The sequence below is a fragment of the Plecotus auritus genome, assembly GCF_963455305.1.
Source record: "Plecotus auritus genome assembly, chromosome: 3".
Taxonomy (NCBI): domain Eukaryota; kingdom Metazoa; phylum Chordata; class Mammalia; order Chiroptera; family Vespertilionidae; genus Plecotus; species Plecotus auritus.
Genome location: NC_137772.1, coordinates 222064003 through 222078908, shown reverse-complemented (window position 1 = coordinate 222078908; position 14906 = coordinate 222064003). Strand labels below are relative to the sequence as shown.

The 14906-nt window shown below is 40.9% G+C and overlaps 1 protein-coding gene across 4 annotated transcripts in view; it reads right to left on the bottom strand.

Moving 5' to 3' along the window:
• Positions 1-14906, bottom strand: part of TNRC6B (trinucleotide repeat containing adaptor 6B) — a 202723-nt gene that overhangs the window by 4226 nt on the left and 183591 nt on the right. For all 4 annotated transcript variants that reach the window (XM_080659686.1, XM_080659688.1, XM_080659687.1 and 1 more), the window contains 6 exons: positions 10856-10993; positions 8546-8722; positions 6688-6834; positions 6391-6486; positions 2540-2764; positions 2016-2086 (listed from right to left, as the gene is read on the bottom strand). In XM_080659686.1, coding sequence (XP_080515812.1) covers positions 2016-2086; positions 2540-2764; positions 6391-6486; positions 6688-6834; positions 8546-8722; positions 10856-10993 — 854 coding nt within the window. The remainder of the gene's footprint in view (positions 1-2015; positions 2087-2539; positions 2765-6390; positions 6487-6687; positions 6835-8545; positions 8723-10855; positions 10994-14906) is intronic.

Sequence of the window (14906 nt, the reverse complement as noted above, 5' to 3'; positions counted from 1 at the left end):
AGCCCCAGCTTCGTCTGGAAGGTTGTCCAGGAGGACGTCCGGAAGGTTGTTCGACTGTCCAGTCTAATTAGCATATTATGCTTTTATTATTTGATTGGAGGAACAGCTCTTAGCATTGTTTTTAAAGTGACAATTGACTACAGAAGCATATCAGCATATGCCACTAGTGACTTTTCAGGATAAGATGTCTTCCAAAAATAATTTAAGTAATAAAAACTAAATTTGTCCAGGCACCAAAGATTTGACTTTATAACCTTCTTTTAAATTACAACTGAGATTAGTCTGCTAACCGGCTAGTATTGATTTTTAAATACAAACACAGCCAACCTCTATTCCTTTTATACACATATATACATACTATTTTTCATATAAGACAGGAGTGAAAATAAAATAAAATGGGGGTGAACAGCTGGTTAGCTTGCTCAATTTCATTTCAATAGAGTGTATTCCTTCTCTCATCCTAACCACATTACACCCACCACACTGTGTGTGATTACTTAGAAATAATGAGGCAGATATAGTTTTGAGGATAATAATAAAAAATCTTCATGCTTTAGTCAACTATTAGCTAAATAACCTGGGGCTTTTGGCCGAGTTATTAGATACAGGGATTAAGAGCCAATCCAGACTCTTGCTCATGTTAATTTTATTTAGAAAACTGCCTTTCTCAGCATGTACCATGAAATAAAAGCCCTGGGTTTACTTGCAAATTTATGTGTATTTGGTGACAAAAGTGTCCTATCTAACCTTAGATAAGTTCGCTGGGCAAATAAATTTAGGAGAAGCTCTATTTCCCCACAGTGGATCATAACACGTTAGCATATTAAAGGAACTAAAAAGTCTTGGAGTGAAGAAACCTACTTAATTTTGTTTAATCAAGTATACATTCCCAACATATTAGGCCAGACACCTACTAATACCCCATGGGAACCACTCTGGAAGTGCTAGCTTAGCAAAGTGTACACCAATTCATTTATGAATTCAAAGCTAGACAAATCATTCTGTGTGTCGAAGGCAGGGAGGCCTAATTGATCTCTCTTTTTTTTAAAATGTATTTTTATTGATTTCAGGGAGGAAGGAAGAGGGAGAGACAGAAACATCAATGATGAGAGAATCATCCATCGGCTGCCTCCTGCACACCTCCCACTAGGGATTGAGCCTGCAACCTGGGCATGTGCCCTGACTGGGAATAGAACAGTGACCTCCTGGTTCATAGGTCGATGCTCAAACACCGAGCCACACCAGCCGGGCACCTAATTGAGCTCTTTTAACAAGATGTGGTAAAGGTTGTGCTGGCAAGTCCAAATGAAGGGTATGGGCTCAGTTTCGATGTGTTCATTTAACCTCATTTGAATGCTTAACATAATGCTGCTGCAAATATGTCAGTTATCAAAGCAACCAATGTGAGGGAGGGTGCTCTGGTACAACTGAAGTCCCACCACACTACAAACAACCCAGAGGGCATGTTCTGATGATGGAAAGGAGTAATGCCATCTACACAGAAGAGCGTAACGGAGAGAAAATCAGAAGTACCCACGAAGCATTTAAGCCTCATGAAATAGACACATTCCTTCTGCAGAGACAGATGGTTAATTATTTATGAAGCAGAAAAACAGTTAATATCAAGTCTTAAGTAATTAAAAACAGGTAACTTTTTGCATGTGGTTAAAACACTTAAATAATTATCTCCCACTTAGTTCTAGATTCTGACAGGCAAATCTATATAGCAAGTTATCTCTGCTAAACAGAATTCGCCAGGTAATAATGCCCCACTGTCACCATTTTATAAACTACACATGTTAACATCACCATGAAGGCAGGCGTGAAGCTGAGTGGCCAACATCTCCCATTCAGCACTAGGCTTTGAGCCTTGGGTGGGAAGACACACCCTTCCAGGCTAGACCTCTCTGCAGTGACAGGAAATAAATTAGTTTTTGTATCTGGCCACATCTCTGAGGTTCTCCCTCTCAACACAATTAAGTTCTATCTAGAAAATCACAAGAAAGCATGATTACCTGTGGAGTGAGATTATGAAGAACCAGCCAGTAACTAGGACGAACTGAACCACCATCACTCCAGGTAGAGCCTATAAGCAATCAGAAAATAAGATTAGGAAAAAACATCAAGAGATTTAAAAAGGCACGAGTGAGAAACATTTTCATATAGCCCACATGCTTCTTCTCTCCTCGTATAAATCAGTGTCTCTTTTCCAGCTCACTCTGACCTTTTCTTGTCACTGAATGGCCAGTTCTCTTCTCCGAGACCTGGATCCCTATGCGTTCTCATGCCTTCTCTACAAGACAACGTTTTCCTCCTAGTGCTCTTTCTGCCGTTTGTCATTTTTACTCCATCAGCACCTTGGGAGTTCTTGGGTCCCTTTGCCTTACACTGACTGCAATTCTCCACTCAAGAGATACTTTCGCCTCTACCAGCCAACCTGAATTTCCTCTCTTGTGAAGACTTCATATCTTCACCATTTGTGTTAACATAAGACCTTTGTGTTTGAACAAGGATGCTCCTTTATGCAGATCCTTCTCACCCGAGGCAAGCCGTGAGTCCTGTGTCCCCCACCCCCTGACTGATCGTGGTGCTGTGCTGCTCCAGGGAGATGATGGTTTGGGGTTGGTCAGACCAGGCGGTGGGCGGGGCAGCGGTGTAGTGTTCCTTGAGGAAATATGGTTCTTCCACATCTTGTTGGAGAGATGAGTGGGATTGTGTCCTATGGGATCTGGGGACCATGTTGATTTGTAATCAGGGAACTTTGCTGTAAGAAAATTGAGGAAAGAGTAAGGTTAGATCGGTTACTTTTGTCATCAAATACACATAACTTCTGTGCGCGTGTGCACGCGCGCGCGCACACACACACACACACACACACACACATTTAAATTCTAAAAACAGCCCTAGCCGGCTTGGCTCAGTGGATAGAGCGTCAGTCTGCGGACCAAAGGGTCCCAGGTTCAATTCCGGCCAAGGACACATGCCTGGGTTGCAGGCTCGATCCCCAGTGGAGGGCGTGCAGGAGGCAGCCAATCAATGATTCTCTCTCATATTGATGTTTCTATCTCTCTCTCCTCTCTTCCTCTCTGAAATCAATAAAGAAATATATTTTAAAAAAATAAATTCTAAAAATAGTAAGTGCACATTTAAAAAGCAGCAATGCAAAATAATAGTTTTTGAGCTTACTAAATATAAAATTTTCAATGACTATTACTCTGAATTTACAAATTAACAAATGGAGTAAAGCTTTAATAAGATATCCAATTCCCTACTGCTTTCTTAACTAAACACAGCCCGAAAGGGAAGATAAATTCAAGGACAGTATTCCTGAACCCATTAGACTTCTAGATATAGAATATGAAACCTAGCAGAACTAAGACATTCTACAAATACTGACTTAATGGAAATTACATTAGAAAATTACATTTTTCTTGATATCCAGAATATTAGATATCAACATTCAAACAGATTTTAAACAATACAATCAACAAATATTCTCTAAGGGCTTACTATGCTTTAAGACGCTAAATCAGTGTGTGGGTAATATAGTTATTCCCAAGAACTTCAAGGTCAGATGGGAAGACAAAACAGGTGAACAACAAAATTGGTAACCCCAGGCAACATCAGATATGCTCAATACACAGAGAAGAAAGACAATACTGGACTGTCAGCAAAGGCTGTGCAAAGACAAGTCTTGAAGGATTTACATAAACAGATGGGCTCAGAGTTTACACTCATTCTGTACCAAATATGCTTTCCCCCAATTCTGGCTGAACAACATTCCACCGGGGCAGAGAGGTAAAGGAGGCTGTGAAGGTAGGCTGGGGACTGAGTGAGCTATCAGGAGGAGATTTCGCAGTAGATTCAGTATGTAGTATTTAAAGTAGGATCGAAAACCTGGGTGACAGCAAACACAATGGAACAGAGACATGCATAAGAGAGGCACGACGGCAGACTAAACCACTTGGGGACATCATCACTGCCTGGATCCAGGGAACAAGGGAGAAATGAAAGAGCAAAACAATACTGACATTTTGTGACTTAGTGATACATGAGTGCATCACTAAGAAAAATACAGAATTTAGTTAAAAAGGAAAGATAATATTGGAGGTGGGACAGTGTATGTTCAGTTTTAGACATATCTGGGCTAATTCTTGGGCCATCTCTCAGGTGAACGTCCACTTATAGACAAAAGATAAATCAGATAAACCTGAGATATGGGCAGTTATAGGAATAAAAGAGTTAGGTGAAAATGTAAGGAAGAAGTCCTACAAAAGTATAATGTAGGGCAGTGGTTAAAATATGAAATACTGAGTTGGCTCCTTTATACACTCAGACCTGAGACAAATTACATTAGCTCTTTGAACCTCAGTTTCTTCATGTACAAAATGGGGATAACACCAGAACCTCCTTACTTTTAGTGAAAGATAAAAATTCATGCTGAGCCCTGGCTGGTGTGGCTCAGTGGTTGGTTGGGTGTGGTCCTGTGCACTGAAAGGTGGCCGGTTTGATCCCCAGTAGGGGGCATGCAGGAGGCAGCTGATCACTGTTTGGTATTACATCAATGTTTCCTTCTCTCCCCCTTTCCCTTCCTCTCTCTCTCATTAAAAAAAAAAAAAAAAAAGCGCTGGTTTGGCTCAGTGGATAGAGCGTCGGCCTGCAGACTCAAGGGCCCAGGTTTGATTCCAGTCAAGGGCACATACCCAGGTTGCAGGCTCGATCTCCAATAGGGGGCATGCAGGAGGCAGCCAATCAATGATTCTCTCTCATCATTGATGTTTCTCTCTCTCCCCTCTCCCTTCCTCTCTGAAATCAATAAAAAAAATATATTTTTAAAAAATCAATAAAAAAGGACTTTAAAAAGAAAAAAAATGGAATGTATGCTAACAACAGTGTGGTGATAGCTGGGGGGGGTAGGTGGAGGTGGGCAAAGGGGGTAAAATGGGGACGAAAGAGACTTTACTTGGGGCGATAAGCACATGATGCAGTGTGCAGATAGTGTTTTCTTGAGTTGTACACTTAAAACCTATATGGTTTTGCGAACATGTCACCCCAATAAGTTCAATTAAAAAAAAAAGAAGCCTGAGATAAAATACTGTGATGAGGCAGCACATGCAGAGAGAGAAGGCACACTGGGGAGTTGGACAGGTGACAACTGAGGGAAACCTTCCAGCTCAGCTCTGCTGCCATCGACTGCAACTTCATGAGACACCCCAGCTGACCCCAACTGCAGCAGAAAAACTGGCCAACTAGGCCCTGCCCAGACTTCTAACCCACTGAGTCATTAGAAAGAAATAAGTCATTGCTTTTTTTTAAAAAAAAAAAAAAAAAAAGGAATTCATGCTGAGGGCTTAGCATGCTGCCTGGTTTACAGGAGCACTCAATAAAATGGCAGATTATTGCTGCACTGTTGATATGACAGGGGTAAAAAGAAAAAAATAGAAAATAATTTGTAAGGTCATTAACCTGCAGAGTCTTAGTAGGTAGCTAAGGATTTGTTTTATTTACTTTTGCCTAAAGAACAGAAGCCTTAACGACTTGAATGGCTTAAGGTCCAACTTTTCCAAGACCAAAGTGACAATTACTAATGATTTCTCTCCCAATCTGTAAGGCATTGTGTTAAGTGAGTGACTTCAAAGGCTCCATTATATCCATTATATAGCCATTAACTTTTCCATTCCCTAGTCTTCCCCAAAAAACAAAATGACAAAAAAGGAACTCAACAAAGGTTGTTGGTAGAATTAATCAAGGTCCTCTTGTTTTTCCTTAGCCTTTAAAATTTTATTTATTTATTTTAGAGAGAGAAAAGAAAGGAGTGGGGGGGGGGGAGAGGAAAGGAGAGAGAGAAAGAGAGAGAGAGAGAGATTTGTTGTCCCACTTATTTATGCATCATTGATGATACTTATATGTGCCCTGACTGGGGATCAAACCCGCAACCTTGGTGTATCGGGATAATGCTCTAATCAGCGGAGCTACCCAGCCAGGGCTGCTCATGGACTTTGTCTGAAAGCGGAAGGATTGTTAGAGAAAAGCAAGCTGTAATTGGCTGCCTTAGGAATAACAACCCGGACTTGCCTGGTTCTTCCCATGGCCCTTGATTCTCTTGGCAGACTGGTTAAAAGAAAAGCACTTGTGCCATCAGGATATAACCTCTGACCTCTTTCAACACTGACAGCTCTCTGTGATTATGTCACCATTTGCTTTGTCCTAAAGCTGTACGTCTCATCTTGCCCCTCTGACACTGGAAGGTCCCCCAGAACATGGTCAACACAAGAGTTGTGCCTCCATCCATGCTGACATATTGCTGCTATTCAACTACTATAAAAGTATTCGTTAGGAAATACATGCCAATTTCCTGTGTAAAAGGAAACAAACAGGTCACACTCATACCTGAAGTGCTATGAACGTTGGTAAAGGAGTTGTCAGAGGCACTGTAGGGCCAGGCACCAGGTGAAGGCAGCGAGGTGTTGAGGGAAGAATTAGACCCTTTGAGTGACAGAAGAAAAATAAGATGAAAATATTGCAGATAAATGTCAGTATAACAAATGAAACTTGGAAAAGCTTTATGTTCTTACGTTTTCTGGTTAAATTATTAGATAGTAGCAAGTATAAATGAAGCCACAGGTTGACACATTTGAAAACGTTGGGTGCTGAATCATCAACACAAGGGATGCTTGACTTATTTACCTGTGGTGTTATCCCGCAGAAGTTGGTGGTCAGTATCTACAATGGGAGATGTGGCTGTACCCCCCAGTACACTTCCTGGGGTGACATAGGGATCAGATTCAGGGTCAATGTTTTGGATACCTTTCCATGGCACTCCTGGTTGGAATTCTGAGAGAAGAAGAACAAGTATTAGAGGTTTTTGTTTTTAAATATATTTTTATTAATTTCAGAGAGAAAGAGATAGAAACGTCAATGGTAAGAGAGTATCATTGATCAGCTGCCTCCCGCATGCCCCCCACTGGGGATGAAGCCCACAGTCCAGGCATGTGCTCTGACCGGGAATCAAACAGTGACCTCCTGGTTCATAGGTCAATGCTCAACCACTGAGCCACGCCAACCAGGCAAGAGGTAGAAGATTGTTCAAAAAATGGTACAATAAAGTTATTTTTTGATATAAATAGATCTGTAAAAAGTCTAAATAATCTATTTTATTTCAGATTTTCATCATAGAATTTTTAAAAATGTCACCCTGAAAATATACTCTGGCAGCAACCTTTGTGTTATCACAACATGTCAACCTTCTGTCTCTCTATGGTTGTGAAGTTAATGCCAGAGCTCATCAGTGTCTAGTCCTAATACCTGCTCTTCCTGCTCCCAGGGAAATTCAGGCCCCGGGGCGGGAAGGCAGGATTAAGGCCTGGTCCTCATGAGAACTATTCAGGCATCTAGGACAAGAACTGAGAGAAAATCTAGGTTGGGGATTAGTGGCTTCTCCCATTTATCTCACCGCAAATTGGCTCAGATGCACAAAAGAAAACACAATACAAATGACCACTACCACACGGAATGTGCAGGGACAACTGGCAGGAATAATCAGGCTTATCATGAAAAAGCCTGGAATATGTATAAATAGTGTTTACAACTTTTATTGGTTAATTCCAATCACATTTAAAGTTATGTGATGTCTTAATAAACTTTTGTTTTTCTAATCATGATGAAGGAAAGCAATATGCATTATATATGAGCAACAGGCATTATACAAGCCTACTTTAATAAACTGAAACTCAGCACACTCATATCACAAATATAACTATACAGAGAGGTTTAGAAGGACATATACCAAATGTTCTTTTTATTTCTGCTTTACTACATTAAAATTTTTTTCTACAATGAATAAGTTATTTGCATCGAGAGAGAGAGAAGAAAAAAAAAGCAACAAATATTCTCATTCACTCACTACTGTGAACCTGACAATAAGTATTTGCTTAAAAAATAAATCAATTCGCCCTAACCGGTTTGGCTCAGTGGATAGAGCGTCGGCCTGTGGACTCAAGGGTCCCAGGTTCGATTCCGGTCAAGGGCATGTACCTTGGTTGTGGGCACATACCCGGTGGGGAGTGTGCAGGGGGCAGCTGATCGATGTTTCTCTCTCATCGATGTTTCTAACTCTCTATCTCTCTCCCTTCCTCTCTGTAAAAAATCAATAAAATATATTTAAAAAAAAATAAATAAATTCAATGGCTATTTCAGAAGAATCCAGGTTACAAAGCATCCTATGACAAATGCATGCCAAGCCCCAGCTCCAAGTCACCTTCTTTTATCTCTGGATTCCCCTCCTCTGACTTCCTTCAGTGTATCCAAGTCCACACAGTATTTACCACTCAGTAGTTTACCTTGCAGGCGATCAGTGTCAACACCTTATTTTCCTGACTGAATGCTACAGAGCAGAGACCGTATCTAATGAAAATTTTCTATCTTCCCACAGCATATCACATACTTTGCTTTTATCAGGCAATAATTATTAAATGAAGCAAATCAAAGTAGATGCCTCAGTAAAGTGGGTGGCAAAAACAATTTGTTCAGAATTCCTGGACAATACCTGGAGGCCAACTGGCATTGCTGGATTTACTTCCGATTTTATTTGTTGGTGGAGATTTGGCAGGTAACCAGCTATCACCAGCAGGACCCGTATGGCCACCCAGTGTGTCACCTGGGATGATATCAAACTGGTTGTATGGTGACCCTCCTCGGGTCTTACCAGGGGCCACTATAGCGCCTGACAAGAGAGAGAGGAAATTAATTCACACTTGGAAAGGACTCCTGTGAATAGAACTTGTCAATCTTTTTTTAGAGAAACTCAAACAAATACAGTATTCTGAAGCTTATGAAGTAGAGAGAGTACTAGGATGAGGGGTCACACTTGAGATCCAGTATATAATTAATAAGAGGGATGATATGAACAATTCATTTCACTTTTTTGAGCCTTTCTGTTTCTCACTCATGCACATAGCACTATTTTCATTCTTGAATGTTCCTTTCAGTTTTAAAATTCCATGGTCTTAGGAAGTTAACTAAACTTTCATAAACTACAAATCACACCATTATCTCCACAGTTTCTATACTAATGACTCAAAAGTGAAAAATAATAAAAACATTAAACAACTTGCAGCACATAAGAAGGCTTTTTAACTACATTTGTATCGACACTACCCACCCAAGTTCTTCAGTGCTAATCAGGCCTAGTTTTGCTGGCAGAAGCAGTATGAACGCAGGGAAGTCCACTGGAGAGAAAAGCATCTGCAATTGCTTTAAATTCCAAAGCCATGAGATGGAATTCCTGCCTAGGGTCTTTGCCAGCACAAGACCAGCAGTGAACTCTGCAGCTCTGAGATCCATGGCCCCACACACGAAGAACAGCAAATCCTTTGTAAGTACTTTCCTGAGAGCATTTCAGCGGTTTTGTCAGTGCCCGCTTCATACATTTTATATGCCACGAGGCAGGAAAAAAAATCAAATGCTTAAAATTCCCTTAAACTAACAAAAAAATGAGCTTCACTTTAACATTTTTAGTCTCTGTGAGATACCATTCTACCTATTTTTCCAACAAATTTTACATGCTGTATTGTGTCACTTGATCTATGCTTAGGGTCCTATTTATGAACTAATAAAATTAGTTCAAAGGCTATGTATTAAAATATCTATTTATAAATATTGGTTAAAAGAATCTGCTTGGTTTGGCCTAGCAGGAGTATCATCAAAACTATCTCCATGCTCAGCTAAGAAGTCACTGACTTTCTGGAGCCTCTGAAAGAAATCTGACTCGAGGGCACAGTACAGTGCAGCAGTAGAGCACGAAAAGCTCGAGTCCCTTGGAGGTTGCTAAGGAAATGGTGAAAATATTACCTGTTAGCTCTAAAAAGGCAAGTGGCTGTTCTACCTTCGATATCCTCTCAGGCCATTTTGTACTTGTTGTCATGCACCTAGCAAGTCTTTGGGGGAAGGAAGCAGTGTCAGTGCCTGAAGCTATAGATGATGGGCTTGGGTTATTGAGTTCAGAAACAGATCTTATAGTTTCTACAAATCGTTCTTCGTTTTGTGGCACAAAATCAAACGGCGTGCTCTGGGACAGCAGGCAAAGAGCTCCTGGTGGCCGCTGGAGCAGCCACTGGATGGGCACGTTGTTAGGTGGCTTACAGAGGAACCATGGCAGGCTACAGGCTGATGGGGCCGAGGCCCGCCAGGGAGCTGCAGCAGCAGTCCCACTCCTGTTTATACTCGGTTCTCACAGACAGAGTTGAGTCCAAGCCAATTACTATTCATTGAAACTAACATTGAAACGAAGGCTGAAGGAAGACGCCGGGACCTTTTATCTGTCTTACAGGGAAATGGAGAAGCTCTTACAGAGAATTATGGAGACGAAGGGCTGACCCACATTTACAACCAAAGCCTAGAATGCCCTCAATTGCTGTAATCCACAAAGAGCAAGAAAGCTTTGTGGAAAGTTCAAATCTTATGTATTAATCTATTAGTCATCTTTTGGAGAGTGAAAGGTTCAAAAATCAATGTATTTGTTGCGATCTCATGCACCTAAAAAACCCTGTTTTTGTTCTCTCAGCCAATTCATTAGGGTTTTACCCTAAATGGGTGATTAAGTTTGTTTCTACTATCCTCAATCCCATCCCACCGCAGGTGGGAAGTCTTGCTCTCTTTAATTAGAACTAGCATTCTTATAATTTGAAACGCACACACAATCTTCCTTCATAGACAATCATAAGATTTTTCTGGGAGAAATTAAGAGGCTTGCTAAGAAAAACCTAAAAATCCATGCTTTACAATAATTTTACAGGACACTTCAAGGCCTGCTGAGGGTCAGAAGAGCTCCAACTCACAATGCTTTGCTTGCTCTTACCATTTTTGTGCATATTAGCTTCCTGTGTGGCTACAGAGGGCAGTCCCTCCATCATGGAGGTCCACTGTTTAAAGCGAGACTCCGTTCCAGCCTCTTTCCCGCCAACCATGCCATAGTCCATGCCGCCAGAGCTGAAGCCTAAAACAGAGAACCACATCTTATGTCTTTCCATACATTTCTAGTATCAGTAACAAGAGTTCTGAGGCAGAACCCATGAATGGATTCATTTGTAAACTTAAAGACTAATTCTCAAGGAGTTTCATTCAGAAACAGACATTTTAATTCAAAATACTGATCTTGGCTCTTGCTTGCTAAAAACATAACGATTCTGTTCAGGTATGAAAATGTGTATGACTGCCATATAATTAAGACCATCTCACCTATTAATTTAGCTGACACCTGTGCCAAATAGAATGTTGGGGCCAGTGATTCTCCAACTTAGGTGGAGGTGTCCACACATTAAACTAACACAGAGTAAGAGCAGCTATGAGGTGGGGTAAGGGCACTGGGGGAGGAAAGGCTTTGCAGAAGGAGGGAAATTTGACCTGGGGCCTAGGATAGGTATGTGAGGAAATCAAGGAAACCAAGTAAAAGCTCTAACTCATGACAATATTTAAGGAATGCGAGTCCGGCGTAATTCCAATGCTTGGCTAACTATGGATGAAGTGAGGCAGAGTGGCAGGAGGTGGGGGAGAAATGAAGAGTCATGTCATGCAGGGTCTTTATATATCAGGTAAAGGAGTTTGGACCTTTTTCCTCTAAGACAGGAGATAAAGAAAATTTTAAGCAAGTGAGAGAGCAGTAGCTAGGTTTGTATTTTAGAAAGAGAACGGGCAAGGTGAGAATGGGTAGATGAAGGTCAGGTAGAATCTGAGAGATCCATTTCAAAAAGGTTTTTATGCAGTGATGCAGATCCCACAGCTCAAACAGGTCATCAGTAAGAGGCTCAGAGCTGACTTTGCCATGAGTCCCCAGGTAAGCCTCGGGTGCCAGGCTTTCCGCAACGTTTTGGTGGGTAATGCTTTCCCACGCAGAGGGCTGGACAGGAGAAAGCCAACGTGAGAGACTCATTGATGGAGTTTCACAAGGTCCACCATCCATTTGGGAATCACAATGTACTTAATATTTTTTCAAACCCACTGCCATAAAAGTAAAATAAAGGACTGAAATAAAGCAATGAAACCAAGAAGGGGAAGAACAATGAATAACCAGAGAGGCAATTAAGAGCTATAGTAAGTGTAGCAACCCAGAGAGGTGATCAGGGTTCCCCATGCCGAAGCTCAGGTGGCTTGTAAGAGCCAAAGGCAATCTATTCTTACTCTAGAATGTGTAGCTCTGGCCAGGCAAGACTCCATGCTGCACCCATTTTACTCTCCTACCATCTGCTGGTGTCTTATGGTCCCTAAATACCATTTATCCAAATCCCACTGAGGGTCCAGGACATGTTTTTCCCCCCCTGTGCTTCTCCTAGTTGTCAGGTGTAGTTTTACAAATGTATAATAAATCAAGTTCAAGTCCATTTCTAACACCCTCTTGACATGTTCAAAATGTTGCTATAAATAGAAAGAACTCTGTTCTTTCACACTGTAACTGACTTCACTAGTCTAAGTAACTGAAGGGTGGAGAGTAGAAATCCTTGGTATGAGCTGGAATTATTTCAAATTAAACGATTTTTTAAAATAGGGTTTAAGATATTTTCATCTTTTGTCCTATGTAGCTGAGTTAAAATAAGACTGGAGGGCAGGGAAGTTGAATGCAACAAGGGCTTTCTCTGACATAGCTTTAATGGCCTAAGTGTGTTGCTCCTTGGGCAAATTACACCTCTACCTTTGACAGAGAAAACCAGCCCAAGGTGCTTGGATTCCAGGCCATCTGAAAGCTGGTTCCAGTCATTGAGAAAGAGCTTTTGAAAATAACTCAGGATTCTGGTGAAGATTAAAAACAAGAATGTAGGGATTAGTAAAAGGATAAGGAACCATTCCTTACACATTAATTTTCTTTAACGTTGCTCTAAAATTTCTCTAAAACTCATAGTGAATTAAAGGTGTTAAATTTTAGCTGTTTAGAATTCTTTTGTGACACATGAAGTGTAGAAAATTAGTAAGAATTATGAATCGTAGGAGAGGGGAGAGTTTCAGGAGTCCATCTGAACCTTAAGCAAAGTGGGCATCATTCTCATTAGAAACTTGGGGATCAAATGCCACCAAAATATAGCAGCGACATAACTAAATAACAAGGTTTGGTAAGGAAAAAAATTAAAGGGGTGATAGGAAGGACAGAAGATGAAACTGCCTTGAAAGGTTCACCCTACAAACCCAAAACCATTGAGAGGGAAAAAAAAAGTCAGTGCAAGGTTGTAACGACTCTTTTTTTCTCGATGTCATGCAGTGTTGGCATGACATCAGGATACAGAATGCACTCAGCAACTCTGGAGGGAGGGAGTCTGGGCGCTGTGCTCTGTGGCTGCATTAACAGAAAGCAGAGGAGCACACCACTTGTGATCTCTGGGCTACTAATGAGCGGTCATACCTCTAAACCCAGGAGAACACTGACTTTATTACACTGCTCTTTCATTAAAACCAAACGTGCTCAGTCCACCAAGTGGCCTCCCTGCAGTTCTCCAGCTCACCAACACTTGAACTCCAATAAAACAAACCATTTAGTTCAGTTTAATGAATATTTATGGAGAGCCTAATTTGCACCAGGTTCTAAGTTAGCAACTGAGGTACGGAGAGATAAGACATGCCCCTTGCCTTCCCAGGGACTCATTTCTCCAGTATATCCCTTTTAGCTATCTTATCATTCTTACAAAAACAACCCTTTGTGTATCTTATCTGTCCTTTCTCCTGCTTCCCTGCACCTTAATTCATCATCTGTTCATCACTACCACTTGGCTCAGTGCTTAGCATCTGAAGGAAACTCTCTCAAATGAACTTGTCCTTCATTGTTCCCTCCCTCACTCCCTTTGTAGTTCTCTATTTTCTGCTACTCCTTCTATTGTAGATTAAAAAACAAACTACTGCTTTTGTAATAATTATAATAAACACATTACAAGAGAAACAAATCACCCACAGTTGCCCATTTAACACAACAGTTCTAATCCATGTCCACATGTACATGATACTGTGACATTCATAGATACAAATTACTCTCTTGCTATTTTAAAAATCTGTAATATTCATAACTTTACTTTTCACTAGGTATGCACACATAAATATTACAAATTTTGATACATTTTAAACATAAAAAATAAGATTTTATTGGAAATGCATTTTCTATTAAGATGCATGACTGTTTTAACAATTAGTTTAGCTACTAATGACTGTGGACCAAAGGGGCCACATGCTGACCTGACAAGCTCAGGGGAGGCCTGCATGGCGGTCCTGCAAACTCAGAGACCACAAAGGATGGTCTGAAATGAAATTTTAACTAAAAGCAGTGATGGTGGGTAGTTCCGTCCTAGGCCAGTATCTTCACTGACAAGGTCAACCTTTACCTTAGCTGAGCCTATCTATCTTTTTGCATCTATAATAATATATCCTTTGAAATGTCTGGGTAACTTGTAACTTCCCTTTTTCTGGACCCCTTGGGGCACAACCTAAAGTGCTGGGTGCTGGGATAGATACCACAAATTCCTTCATTATCATGTTAATTTTTCCTGCACCCTCCTAAGTATGTGTCTATCATTTTACCTTTTATCCAATCCCAGGGGTTTCTCCACTTTGCTTTCTCCCACCTCTCTAGTCTGTCACCAATGGATTTCACGTAACCCACCTCCGTCCCTTTCCTTTGATTGCAATGTATAAATACAGATGTAACCCGCCATTCTCCAGAGCATTATCTCAAATCATTGAGGTTCTGCTTCCTGGCATATGTCGATGGTTTGGCTCAATAAACTCACAAAAATTCTTTACAGGTTTCAATGGGTTTTTGGCGTTAATATGACTATGACTTATTATTAAAATGACATCAGCCCTAGCCGGTTTGGCTCAGTGGATAGAGCGTCAGCCTGAGGACTGAAGGGTCCCAGGTTCGATTCCGGTCAAAGGCA